The sequence below is a fragment of the Babylonia areolata genome, chromosome 18 (genome assembly GCF_041734735.1).
Source record: "Babylonia areolata isolate BAREFJ2019XMU chromosome 18, ASM4173473v1, whole genome shotgun sequence".
Taxonomy (NCBI): domain Eukaryota; kingdom Metazoa; phylum Mollusca; class Gastropoda; order Neogastropoda; family Buccinidae; genus Babylonia; species Babylonia areolata.
In genome coordinates, this window is record NC_134893.1 from 20,844,337 (window position 1) to 20,859,336 (window position 15,000).

At 45.3% G+C, this 15,000-nt stretch overlaps 1 protein-coding gene across 4 annotated transcripts in view; it reads left to right on the plus strand.

Annotated features, from left to right (window-relative positions):
* The window catches only part of LOC143292558 (advillin-like), a 109,238-nt gene that overhangs the window by 55,166 nt on the left and 39,072 nt on the right, over positions 1-15,000 (plus strand). For all 4 annotated transcript variants that reach the window (XM_076602965.1, XM_076602968.1, XM_076602969.1 and 1 more), the window contains exons 12-15: positions 2,059-2,157; positions 10,400-10,556; positions 13,029-13,126; positions 13,569-13,697. In XM_076602965.1, the coding sequence (XP_076459080.1) occupies positions 2,059-2,157; positions 10,400-10,556; positions 13,029-13,126; positions 13,569-13,697 (483 nt within the window). The remainder of the gene's footprint in view (positions 1-2,058; positions 2,158-10,399; positions 10,557-13,028; positions 13,127-13,568; positions 13,698-15,000) is intronic.

Below are 15,000 nucleotides of genomic sequence, written 5' to 3' on the forward strand. Positions count from 1 at the left end.
TTTATACAGGTTAAGCGAACTACAAAGACAGCGTGCTGCGAACAGATCGACACTAATCTGGCCAAATCTGACAACAACTGTGTTTCTGACAAGGTGTTCAGTGACAGATTTCTAAATGATTCCTGAACCGATTTATGTCGGATAAGTTGCAAAAGAAAGAGCTCAACACCTACTTTATAATGAGTATAAAATGAAGTGTTGGTTATTTAAGATGAATTTATAATCTTAATTTAAGTCACCTGAACAGGGTCAGCTCGTCGCTGAAAATTACAAACTGCGTTAAATCATTTGAACGTAGGCAAACATAAATGGAATAGATTTAAAGATGGAATTGCGATGATTCTGCCAGTATATAATACTTGTAGTTTACTGATCTGACAAAAGAGATATTAATTAAGTACGGTGAAGCAGAAACACAGATTCCAGCTCAGCCAATGACGTACCGTGACAATGGTCGAACAGTGAGTGTGTGGCGAGAAGGACAGAATGACGTAAGCTTAGCGTCAGCTGAAATCTTTAGACTGACGAACGATTAACTGAAATCAAACACGCTTCTAACTGCTTTAAGGGTGTGTGTAAGCACAACAAATATAACATACAGTAAACGATACCTATACTAAAATTAATACATATTCGGAGCAGTGTAGAATGGGCATGGTTTATTAAAATTTGGAATGGCGTCGTACTTTATGCCTGAGTCATTGAAAGACAGCAGGCACGCCCTGACTACAAAAATGTCGTCTGCTACAGCTCAGCTTTCGGCTTGCGCTGTGAATTGAACTAAGGTTGTTTGTAGCCAGTTAAGTAATGAGGTTATTTGTAGCCAGTTAAGCGCTTGGCTACATGTACAAGGCTTTGAGTTTCAGAGTTAGATATATAGCCGTCTCATAGTCTTGTTTTCATTGATTTTTTTTATCATTGAATTGTTTTCATTGTTCAGATACCCCTTCACCAGGAGCTATGGTCTATATGAATAAACAATTAATTAATTAATTAATTCTCTCTCTCTCTCTCTCTCTCTGTGTGTCACTCTACTATCCATCTGTCAATCTGTGTGTGTGTGTGTGTGTGTGTGTGTGTGTGTGTGTGTGTGTGTGTGTGTGTGTTCTTCATATTTGTCCTTCTGCCCGACTTTTTATCTTTCTTTCTTTGTTATTCACCTCTTCTGTGTGGCGCGGTGAAAATGCGGTCGACTGTAAACCGAGTGTCCACGGGTTCGAATCCTATATATGGTCCGAGATTGTTGCCCCCCCCCCCCCCCCCCTGTTCCCCTCCTCCTGTTAATTAGACATTGAATGGTGGGCTGAGTGCCATGTTATTAGGAAGAGACGATAAACCGAGGTCCCGTGTGCAGCATATACATAGCGCACGCAGAAGAACCCACGGCAACAATTGGGTTTCCTCTGGTTAATATTCTGTAGAAAAATCCAGTGTGATGGTGAAATAGATACATTTGCAGACAGGCATGTATATATACTGGTGGAGCCAAAGTGTGTTGACTAACTTTCCCCGGGGAGAGCAGCCTGAATTTCACACAGGCTGTGACAAAAAGGATTACAATTCAATGCAGTAGAATGCAGTGCAATACAACACGATATGATACGACACGATATGATGCAGTACAACGCAATACAATACGATACGATACGATGCGGTGCAATACAATACAATACAATACAAAACAATACGATACGACACAATACGATACGATACGATACGACACAATACAACACGATACAATACGGTAAGATACGATACGATACGACACAATACAACACGATACAATACGATACGATACGACACAATACGATACGATACGATACGACACAATACAACACGATACAATACGATAAGATACGATACGATATGATACGATACGATACGATACGACACAATACAATACGATACAATACGATACGATACGACACAATACAACACGATACAATACGATACGATACGATACGATACGATATGTTTTTATGTGTCTCAGGGCCGTTCCGTCAGTGTGTTCATGTCTTTTGCCGTTCACCCCATAATTTTGTGCTATGTGTGTTTCAGGACTGTTTCATCCTGGACTCCGGCCCAAGCGGCATCTATGTGTGGATTGGCAAGAAGTGCACCAAGAACGAGAAGAAGTCAGCATGGCAGAACGCCACGGTGAGGTTCTCGAACGAAAGGAGAAGAGAGTGGAGGGAAAGGAGAAGGAAGAGGAGAGGTAGGAAGAAGAGAACGGAGTTTAGAAGAGGAGGAGGAGGAGGAGGAGGAGGAGGAAGAGGAGGCAAGCATAAAGTCAGTCACACGTTTGCACATGAGGAAACACAGAAACACTCGAATCGTCAAAAATGTTCCTTTGTTCGTCATCGCTTGTGTCATGAATATGATTCTGTGTGTGTGTGTGTGTGTGTGTGTGTGTGTGTGTGTGTGTGTGTGTGTGTGTGTGTGTGTGTGTGTGTGTGTGTGTGTGTGTGTATGCCTGTATGTCTCTATTTCTGTATTTCCCCTTTCTCTTAATTCATATGACAGATGATCAGATGATTCTGATTCTGTCCGTATACGTAACGTACGCAGATACACCCACTCATTCACACGATTCAGAAAATCATTCAAACTGCCGTTTTCCTGGGACGTTTACGAAATGGCGTGTCTTGTTTTGCTGACAACTTCCTCTGCTTTGTTTTGTTTTGTGTATTTGTGTGTTGTTCTGCACATTCACATCTAATGACTGGAGGAATGCTATGGACTTCGGTTACGTTATGTCCTGCTCTTCGGTCAATTGTTTAACGAATGTACTCTTCTCTATACGTTACATGTTTTGCTTTCCATTGAACATGCTTTCAGTCCAAGGAGAGTTAAACCCCAACCAAGAGCTAACAGACTCAAACATTTTATAGGAGCCTGCGTTGTTAAAGAAACCTTAAAGTTTCATTTTCAAGGAGGCGTAGAAAAGTGCACAGTGATCCATATTCGCTACGCCGCATCTGGTAAAAATGACAATAATCATCATAAAAGGGAGGGTGGATGGGAAAGATGCCTGGCTACTTATCTGGGTCTCAGTGACCTTAATGGCGTCGTTCGAAGCTTCTCCATGACTTGATTGCATCATTAAATCATTAACTGTGCATGATATGCAAGCAATTTCGAAATCTAATGCTGAGGCTGAAAGAGGTTGTAACTGCACCCCTGTGTGTTGTCGTCAGTATTGCATAACCTCCAGTCGATAATACAAGTACAGCTCGGCGGATAAATGAGCTATTAACACTCACACACCCATCATCATCATCATCATCATCATCATCATAAGCCGTTTATTTCCCAGATAGCTGACACACCCGTCCAACCATATATGCTTCCCACCAACCGCACACAAACATGCACACGCACAAAAGACACACACACACACACACACACACACACACACACACACACTTACTCTCTCTCTCTCTCACACACGCCCCCCACCCCCACCCCCCACACACAGAGGATAAAAGTGACCAAACACAAGCAGGACTGGGTAGCCTGAGCGAACTTACTAACACTGTTTACTTCTCGTTCAGCAATCACTAAATGAATGAATAAATAAATAGATAAACCAATGAATAAATATCAACTACTACTACTACTACTACTTCTACTACTACTGCTTTATGTAGCGGCTATTTTTTTTCTAAATTGGGCTCGAGGCGCTTTACAAAAATGCACACACACACACACACACACACACACACACACACACACACACACACACACACACACACACACACACACACACACACACACAGACTCTTTTAGAAACATCGTCATTATGAATGAGTGAGTTCATATCAAACGTTTATCTATTTCACACCATTGAAGCCCGTCGGAAAGACACTCCTAAGTATAATACATCTTATTTAGAATGCGCATTATGGTTAACTAAGCAGGTTTCTAAAACCTGCTGCGGAAGTAGAGTAGACTTAGGAAATTCTTAACGCTAAGCAAGCGTAGGGCTGCAAAGATGACTTAATTAAGTTTTAAGCAACCCAGCCGGGCACTACAAACTCCTCCCCACTCCACCCCCCCCCCCTCCGCCCCCCCACCACCCACACACATACATGACACACTGTTCACCGTCATCCATCACAGACCGACGGATGTCTCACCCTGCGGGCAAGATCCACACGGTTCCCTACGGATCAGATACAGATCTGTCCACAGACATTTTCTCTCTCTCTCTCTCTCTCTCTCTCTCTCTGTGTGTGTGTGTGTGTGTGTGCCCCCCTCACGGGGTAGATAAGAACGTCAGGAAACGCCACAAGCTCCTGTGGATTTTTCTCTCCCTCTCTCTCTCTCTCTCTTCTTCTTCTTCTTCTTCTTCTCCTTTTTCTTCTCCCTCTTCTTCTTCTTCTCCCTCTTCTGCCCCCTGTGGGAACCGTGTGTTCAGAAAGCGGGGAAGACAGAGGCAGGAAATTGGTGCCCGATACATCAGGCTGAGACCTGACACGGGCGGTAACTCGCGTCGTGGCCTGGATCGGTGTGAAAGTTCTCCGCTGATATCAGTTGTGTTTTTTTTCTGATTTTCCTCGTTCTGTTTGCCCTCCTCCTCCTCCTCCTTCTCCCTTCTCCCATAGGAGGAACCGGGGCAGAATCGGTTTGGCGTTGGACTTCTGACCAGAGATCAGAGTTCTAGGCCACGTTTGTTCGGGTGAGAGCTGGATCTATCTATCTATCTATGCCACTTTTCTTAGGGCGAGGACTGGATCTATCTATCTGATATCTATGCCACGTTTCTTGGGGTGATGGCTGGATCTGTCTATCTATCTATCCATCTATTTACGAGTTGCCCACTGGACATCGTTTCTGTATGTACAGAAAGCAGAAGGAAGCACTTTGTTTTGAGGTGATCAATGATTGGATAGATATGACATACACACTGTACTGACACACTGTGTATGTATGTATGTATGTATGTGTGTGTGTGTGTGTGTGTGTGTGTGTGTGTGTGTGTGTGGCAAAGCTCCTGGCTCAGACTCCATCCCAGCTGAGGTCTACAAAGAAGGTGGTATGGCGCTGACTGAGAAGCTTCATCAGTTGTTCCTGCTCATCTGGCAGCATGAGGCAGTTCCACAGGATTTCAAAGACGCTTCTATCATACACCTGTACAAGCGCAAAGGAAATCGTCAAGCCTGTGACAACCATCGTGGAATATCCCTGCTGTCCGTCGCAGGCAAGACACTGGCCAGAGTGCTACTCAACCGTCTCATAGCGCACCTTGAGCAAGGTCTCCTACCAGAGAGCCAGTGTGGCTTCCGGAAAGAACGCGGGACTATCGACATGGTGTTTGCTGCCAGGCAGCTCCAGGAGAAGTGTCAAAAACAGAACGCCGACCTTTACTCCACCTATGTCGATCTGACCAAGGCCTTCGATACTGTTAGCAGAGATGGCCTTTGGAGAATCATGGCGAAGTACGGATGTCCCAGAAAGTTCATACGGCAACTACACGATGGGATGCTGGCCCGAGTCCAAGACAACGGAGAGACTTCAGAACCATTTCCTGTCTCCAACGGAGTCAAGCAAGGGTGTGTTCTTGCCCCCACCCTGTTCAGTCTCATGTTTTCAGCCATGCTGACAGATGCCTTCAGAGACGCTGACGTAGGCATTGGCATCAGGTACCGCACAGATGGCTCACTCCTCTTCAACCTCAGGAGGCTTCAAGCAAAAACCAAGGTGAGGACAGACACCGTCAACGACTTCCTGTTTGCTGATGACAGCTCTCTCAACGCTGCTTCCGAAGCTGACATGCAACACAGCGTCGACAAGTTCTCTGCTGTAAAGTATACAAGGCCATAGTTCTCACCAAATTGGCTCTATGGATGTGAATCATGGACACGCCAAAAAGCTGAACCACTTCCACACCACCAGCCTCAGAAAACTTCTCGGCATAAAGTGGCAAGAGAAGATCCCTGACACAGAGGTGCTCACTCGTGCAAACTTGCCCAGCATCTACACCATCTTGATGCAGGCGCAGCTGCGCTGGGCAGGCCATGTAGCTCGCATGCCAGACCACCGGCTCCCCAAGAAACTGCGGTACGGCGAACTCCAACATGGCAAGCGCTCCCATGGAGGCCAAAAGAAGCGCTTCAAAGACACTCTGAAAGCTTCTCTGAAGGCCTTCAACATCAGCCACGACACATGGGAGCTGAATGCAATGGACAGACCAAAGTGGCGTTCAGCTGTCCACAAAGGCGCCAAATCCTGTGAGGCCAACAGAATCGCTGCAGCAGAGCAACGCAGGCAGGCCAGGAAAAGCAGTGCCAGCAAGTCCCTGACAGCCGCCACCATCCCCTGTCCACACTGCGTCAGAACCTTCCGGGCGCGGATTGGCCTGACCAGTCATCTGCGCACCCACAGAGCCTAACCCACCCACCCCCAGGATGACTAGATGGTCCTCGTCGATCCTGACGGACGAACCACACGTGTGTGTGTGTGTGTGTGTGTGTGTGTGTGTGTGTGTGTGTGTGTGTGTGTGTGTGTGTGCACGTGCGCGTCTGGGCGTATGCATGGGTGTGTGTGTTCAGGTGTGAGAGTGTGTCGTGTACCATCACTCCGACCCCTAACCCCTATTCATTAATGGCCGCCTCCACCCTTTTTAGACATGTATTCCCCCACCACTACACTCTCTCCATTGTTCCTAACCCAGTCTTCCCCCCCCCCTCTCTCTCTCTCCTTCTCCATCTCTTTCTCCTCTCTCTCTCTCTCTCTTCCCCTCTCTCTTATTTTGTCCTTTCTGTGTATTTATCTCCGTCGTTCTTTCTCCCTCACTCTCTGACGCCCCCTCCTTATCTCCTTAACGAGGGTAAAAATTCCTGTCCTCTTATTATTAAGAAGTCCTCGCCTCCTCCACACCTTCGCTAATTAGGAGGCAAATGAGTGGCCTCAGCGCGCGCCTATTCTTGCTGATTAGAGTCCACTTGTGGGAGGGGGCTCGTCTGAACGTCTCGGGCACCACTTAGGGCTGACGAGCTGAGAAACGTGCACTGGCCAATCACTTAAGAGTCGGTTTTCGTGTGCCTTGTCTCAAAGAAAGCTAGGATGGTCAGTCGCTTCTTGAACTTTGTGGATTGGGTAGGGTCCGTGTCGGGTACTTACTTAACTGCCTGCTGTGCCCTCTGGCATGAGAGGTGGAGTATTTATTTTGATTTCATTCACTTTGTCTACTCCTCCTTTTCAACCCCTTTCTCCTTCTCCTCACCCTCTTACTTCTCTTCCTCCTCCTCCTTCTCTTCTTACTCTCCTTCGTCAGCAACAACAGCAAACATAAGAAAGAAAGCTGAAATTGGGAACAACTTAAAAAAAAACACAAACAAAATCAATGTTACCTTGATAACGATCGCCACTCTTTCAGCATCAGTGACATCGTCTTTATCATCATCATCATCATCACTGCCACCGGCACCATCTTGTTATTTTTTTATTTTTTTTTATCGTGTTCCAAAATGTTGCTACTCAAAAGCAGCAGGAGCAGTAGTCATAACAATTATGGAAGACCCTTTTATTTTTATTCAGTACACACATACAGCAGAGAGCGCGTGTGCTCAAACACAGGGAGGGAAGAGAGAGAGAGAGAGAGAGAGAGAGAGAGAGAGAGAGAGATGTGCACATAAAATATCCGTCTTCTTCTCTGTCTCTGTCTGTCTCTGTCTCTGTCTCTGTCTCTGTCTCTCTCTCTCTCTCTCTCTCTCTCTCTCCAAGATATCTTGGTATTAACAACTTAACAACAAAACTTAGTTTTAGTTTCGCATGTTGTGATATTGCAAGCAGAGCAAGAAAGGCTGTTGTGGTTATCCTTCATATTTTGTATAAATCGGATTGTAATTCTTTTCATTGTCTTTTCTAAGTTGTTTGATACTCAGGTGCAATATGGAGCAGAAATATGGGCGTTAGAGAATACTGTAATAATAGAAAGAGTGCATTTGTACGCCATGGAGCGCTTTTCAAATGTAGACCATCGAACACCTAATGATTTCGTTTACGGAGAACTTGGTAGGTATCCAATTTATTTGAACTCGTACGTGATATGTATAAAATACTGGCTTAAACTTACAAGAATGGATGAATTTGTATTGCCTTTAAAAGGCTTACAAGTTATACTGCAAAACTTAGATAATAATTGTAAGAAGACATGGGCTTGTAACATGAAGAAGTCTATATTCATACGGATTTGCTTTTGTTTGGGATAATCAGGGTGTTCAATGTATCTCAAGATTCTTGAAATGTTTTAAACAAAGAATAATTGGTTGTAGGTGGCAGGACTGGCAGGACTATATGTGTAACAGTGATAGATTTGCACAGAATAGATTTTTCAAGACAACGCGCAATATAGAACCATACATTGGAATAAAAATGAATAGATATGTAAGGAGTGCTTTAAGCAAATTTAGGCTCAGTGTCTCTGATATTGCTTGCCATTGTTTTGGACACAGAAACATAAGCGAACAGAAACTTATATACCGCTCATGCAATCAGGCTAAAGAAGACGAAATCCATTTTTGGTTCTGTTGCCCTGCTTTTCATCATCTCAGAGTGAAATTAATTCATTCAAAGTATGATACAGAACCATGTCATTTTAGGCTGAATATGCTGTTGTCGACAAGAAATGAGACACGTCTTTTTAATTCGCCTGTGTATATTTATGAAGCAAGCAAGAGGCTACACACTGCAGTCTTTATATTCGTTTGCAGACCTTATTTCTGTTAACTGTTACCTTTGTTAGTGAAAATTATGTATTAATGTTGCTTTGTATCAGCCCTTTCAGTATGGGACCAAGGCCTTAATCTGAATAAACATCTGAACCTGAATCTGTCTCTCTCTGTCTCTGTCTGTCTGTCTGTCTCTCTCTCTCTCCGTGAAGACAGGAGAGACAGAGATATCGGAGACAAGTCCCCGTCCTCCTTTTTCACCATTTCACCGCCACCCCCACCCCTACCCACCCCCAATCAACACAAGATTTATCAGGACTGGTGGTTCTCCCCCACCCCCACATCCTCCCCACCCCTCCACGCCCCCGTTATCAGCCAGCCAGTAGGCCAGACAGACAGACGGACAGATAGACAGACAGACAGACGGACCTACTCCGGAAGCAGACGCTGCCTGCAGATCATTGACATTGGTGGAGATGGCACTGTCCTGTCACTATCTCTGGCCACACTCCATTCATCGTTCCAAACGCCCCCCCACCCCCCAACCCCACCCCCACCCCCCACCCCCATCCCTGGCACCCCTCGCACCACTCTTGGTGCCAGACATCTCGCTTTCCCATCGGACTGCTCACACTGTCGGCGGAAGCACCCTCGGCCAAGCCTCCAGAAATTGAGGGCTGGTGATGGAACGCTTTAAGCGTCTCCAGAGACTGTTCTCTGGTGTCACTGGGGCTTTCTGACCCCCTCACCCACACACAGAGGGGAAAATGTGAGAGTGGGGTGTGTGTGTGTGTGTGTGTGGGGGGGGGGGGGAGTGACGAAGCTCTAGTGCTTGTTCTGAACCTTTTTTTTTCTTTCTTCTTCTTTTGTTGTTTGCCTATCCAGAGCTTCCTGTGTTACAGAGGACTGAAGGAGGAAAAGTCTTGCCGACGTCAACGTTTGAACAGACTCTTTAGCTGTTGCGTTTGGCAAAAGCGGAGACTTGAGTCAGTCACGCCCTCACATGACAATTATGATTAAATCACAATCGCACTATGTGAGGATGCCATCTGTGCACGGTCCATCGCGATGTGGAAGTGACAGTTCAAGAAACGTTCGCCACTATGAGGACTTTGAACTGGAGGAAATGAAACATGTTTTTAGCACATATACGTACACACACTTGCACGCACGCACACACAGACACACAGACACAGACACAGACACACACACACTCACACACACACACACACTCACTCACACACACACACACACACACACACACACACACACACACACACAGAAAGCCAGGAATTTTTAGATGGTACAGTGCAACAGAGAGATTGAGAGTACAAAAATTGGTTCGATGTTAGAGAGAGAGAGAGAGGGGGGGGGGGGGACGGCGGGGGAGGACTCAGCTCAGACATATTTCATTGTAGGCCTTCTGACCCATTACACTGTCACACGTCTTTCATGCATACTTCGTCATTCAAAAAACACACCAGTGCACGATCACTCATTCAAACACACACACACACACACACACACACACACACACACACACACACACACACACACACACACACACACACACACACACGTGCGCTAGAGAGAGAGAGAGAGAGAGAGAGAGAGATCATTATCATTATTATTATTATTATCAGTAGTAGTAGTAGTAGTAGTAGTAGTACTACCATCATCATCATCCTTCTCTCTGACCGTGCACACCTCCCTCCCCCACACAGGAGTTCCTCACCCTGAGAGGCTACGCGGACTGGACGCCCGTGACGCAGGTGGTGGAGGAGGGAGAGACCCCGCTCTTCAAGCAGTACTTCTCCCAGTGGGCGGACAGGGACGCTCAGACCGGCCTGGGGTCTGTGTATCAGGTGGAGAAAGTCGCCAGTGAGTCACATCAAATCAAATCAAATCAAATCATATCAAATCACAGGAAAAACACTTTATCAATCCACTCGGAAATTTACCTGTGCAATTACAGCCTCGTTGTATACACCAACATATCTTTTTTTTTTAATGATCATGTCGCAACATAAAAAGAGATGAAAACTAGTTCAAATAAGAATTCCCAATAGCTGAAGACAGACTAACTCCCCCCCCCCCCCCACACACACACATACAAACGTTAATAAATAAGGTTTCGTATAACAATATATATATAAATAAAAACACCCAACAAATAAAATGCACACACACACACACACACACACACACACACACACACACACACACACACACACACACACCGATAGGTTCGTCTTTCGCCTATTCCCCCACTCGCTAATTTCCAAATTCGTCTATTATATATTCCGATTCGCCTACGTATCAATGAATTGCTGATCCCTACTCGCCTTATCGCCAATCCACCCACGATTATTTCACCCTGTGTCAAGACTGCGAATTACAAATGTCCGTAGAAGCTGGTAGGGGTACTAACTAAAGACTGGAGAGAGTTCAAAACACGAAAAGGTTTTTGTTTTTATTTATTTATCTTTTTTTTATTGGTTGCTTGCTTGGGAGTTATTTATAACATTTCTATGTTCGTGTTATTATTCCTTGCACTAGATTTTAACTGGTCACCAGGATTATTGTTTGATTCGCTGTCTATTCGACCAGGACTCACAGACGGGTTTCCATAAGCCCGTTGAATGTTTATCGACGGACGAATATCAATAAAGTGGGTCTGACCATGACATCACCTTACACTGACCACTGAACTTAGCTGGGGCTTTTTTTTGAATGGGTTGTTCTGATCACCAAGAAACAGCGCGAAGTCTTAGATCAGGCTGACTGAGAAGAACGTTGTCTTTTTTTTTTACGCGTGATGTCCCGCCAATGGAGGGGCTGGTAAATGAAATAGAACAAGAGAGGCAAGGCCTTCAAGACTCACTTGTGATAAATTAAGTCCCCTAGCATTAATTACAGAGTAATTTCCCTTTTTTACTATCTGCACCAAAACGTTTGCAAAATAAATAAAACTCCCATGCTTAGCAAAAGAAGTTCCTGTTTGAACAAAAAATGATAATAATGACTCCTCTTGTTGTTGTGTCAGAATAAGAGGTCAAAGTGCCAAGTTTAGAGAATACAAAAATATATATATAACAGTAAATGCAGTTTGCATATAATTAGGCTTCATTTTTTTTTGTGCCCATCCCAGAGGTGCAATATTGTTTTAAACAAGATGACTAGAAAGAACTGAATTTTTCCTATTTTTATGCCAAATTTGGTGTCAACTGACAAAGTATTTGCAGAGAACATGTCAATGTTAAAGTTTATCACGGACACACAGACACACGGACACACACACACACACACACACACACACACACACACACACACACACACACACACACACACACACACACACACACACACACACAAACAAACAAACAACCGAACACCGGGTTAAAACATAGACTCACTTTGTTTACACAAGTGAGTCAATAAAATGATATAATCCAATGATAGTGTTTCATGCAGCATTTCCTTCAAACTCTTTCAAGTAGAGTTTTCCCTTGCAATCGCCACATTGTACGCGGAACATTTTTGCTTTTTTTTTTCCGGCGCTTCAACTTGTCTTATCCATGGGTGTTTCCCCACCCCCCACCCCCCACATAAATTCACAATCAACATGTCCTTGTGTTTTCTGAGTATGGGCATTTGGTCCTTAACTTTTATAGTACGATAGATATGATGTTATGTCTGATTTTTTTTTTAATGACCTGGCTTATGAGCCAGTAATGTGTCCTTACTGTATACTTACATAAATCAACCACATTATATATATTATGTATCTGCAGGACACAATACATACGATTAACGAAGATCTTTGATTTACGTTTATTAGCTATGATGCAATAGTTGTTGTTGCTGTTTGTTTTAATGAGAACATGCACTTAGTAATAGTCATCACTATGTTTCCTTTGATGACGTAATAATTCTTTAATATCCATGTAGTATCATATGATATATCGACTTCTAATATTAAATGGTTGGTCAAAGATCAGTTCAGTTGTAACGCGTTAAATTTTTGGTGTTGTTGTTGTTGTTTTATATATATATATATATATATTATAAATATATTTATAATTTATAATACATATATATACGGAGCAATGCTTATACACATTTCATTTTACCCATCAAAACAATATGATTTATCTTAACAAGATGATGCTGATAAAAAAAAAAAATTATCGGGAACACTTTGTGAACACACAATACAAGGGACTGTGGGTAAAGTAAAGACGTTGCCTCTAAAACTGTCCCCCCCCCCCCTCCCCCCCCACCCCCCCGGAAAAGTTTTGGTTTTCTTAAACACCTGACTCACGCGGTGTTGTGACGGATCATCGTGTGCAGAGCAAAGCAACGAGAAGTTCAACACCTCTGTGCTACACGACAAGAAACGGCCGGCCAAGAAAGAGATCTTGGTGGACGATGGCTCTGGTAAAGCACAGGTAGGTGTCGTCATGACAGCGGGGAGGGGGGGGTGTCTCTCTTTCTCTCTCTGTCGTGTCTGTCTGTGTCTTTGTTTATCTCTGTGTGTGTGTGTGTGTGTGTGTGTGTGTGTGTGTGTAGGAGAGAGAGAGAGAGAGAGAGAGAGAGAGAGAGTGTTGACCCGTTTTTGAAAAGCACCCAGAGCCATATTTGGAGATAACGCGCAAAGGAAATTTACATAATAATGATGATAATAATAATAATAATCATTAATATTTTATATTTTTTGCTATTTTGTTGTTGTTGGGTTTTTTTATTTTTTTATTATTTTTTTTTAATTAATATGACTATAATCAATTATTGTTAACTTCATCATCATTACCATCGTTGTCATCGTCACCATCACCATCACCATCACCACCACCATCACCGTGACTACACTGTGTGGGTTATGGTGGTCAGGTGTGGCGCGTGGAGCACGGTGACCTGGTGCCCCAGCCTCTAGACCAGCGCGGCATCTTCTACAGCGGAGACTGTTACGTAGTGCTGTACAGTACCGCCTCTCAGCACTACATGCTCTACTTCTGGCAGGTCTGAGAGAGAGAGGGGGCGGGGGGTGGGGGGGGGGGGAGGAGAGAGAGAGAGAGAGAGCGTGAGGGAGAGAGAGGTGGCGATGAGAGAGAGAGAGGGGTAGAGAGAGAGGGGGGAGAGAGAGAAAGACGGGAGAGAAAGAGAGGGAGGGAGAGAGAGACAGAGAGTGAGGGAGAGAGAGAGAGAGAGAGAGAGAGCGAGAGAGAGAGAGTGAGAGAGAGAGGGGAGTAGAGAGAGAGAGGGGGGAGAGAGAGAGGTAGAGAGAGAGAGGGCGAGGGAGAGAGGGGTAGAGAGAGAGAGGGGGAGAGAGAGAAAGACGGGAGAGAAAGAGAGAGAGGGAGAGAGAGGGAGACAGAGACAGAGAGTGAGGGAGAGATAGAGTGAGGGAGAGAGAGAGGGTGAGAGAGAGAGGGGGGTAGAGAGAGAGGGGAGGAGAGAGAGCGTGAGGGAGAGAGAGGTGGCGATGAGAGAGAGAGGGGTAGAGAGAGAGGGGGGGGAGAGAGAGAAAGACGGGAGAGAAAGAGAGGGAGGGAGAGAGAGACAGAGAGTGAGGGAGAGATAGAGTGAGGGAGAGAGAGAGGGTGAGAGAGAGAGGGGGGGTAGAGAGAGAGGGGGGAAGAGAGAGGGGTAGAGAGAGAGAGGGCGAGGGAGAGAGGGGTAGAGAGAGAGGGGGAGAGAGAGAGAAAGACGGGAGAGAAAGAGAGAGAGGGAGAGAGAGACAGAGAGTGAGGGAGAGATAGAGTGAGGGAGAGAGAGAGGATGAGAGAGAGAGGGGGGTAGAGAGAGAGGGGAGGAGAGAGAGAGAGAGAGAGGTGGCGATGAGAGAGAGAGGGGTAGAGAGAGAGGGGGAGAGAGAGAAAGACGGGAGAGAAAGAGAGGGAGGGAGAGAGAGACAGAGAGTGAGGGAGAGATAGAGTGAGGGAGAGAGAGAGAGAGAGGGAGAGAGAGAGAGGGGAGTAGAGAGAGAGAGGGGGGAGAGAGAGAGGTAGAGAGAGAGAGGGGCGAGGGAGAGAGGGGTAGAGGAGAGAGAGGGGGAGAGAGAGAAAGACGGGAGAGAAAGAGAGAGAGGGAGAGAGAGGGAGACAGAGACAGAGAGTGAGGGAGAGATAGAGTGAGGGAGAGAGAGAGGGTGAGAGAGAGAGGGGGGTAGAGAGAGAGAGAGAGAGAGAGAGTGAGGGAGAGAGAGGTGGCGATGAGAGAGAGAGGGGTAGAGAGAGAGAGGGGGAGAGAGAGAAAGACGGGAGAGAAAGAGAGAGAGGGAGAGAGAGACAGAGAGTGAGGGAGAGATAGAGTGAGGGAGAGA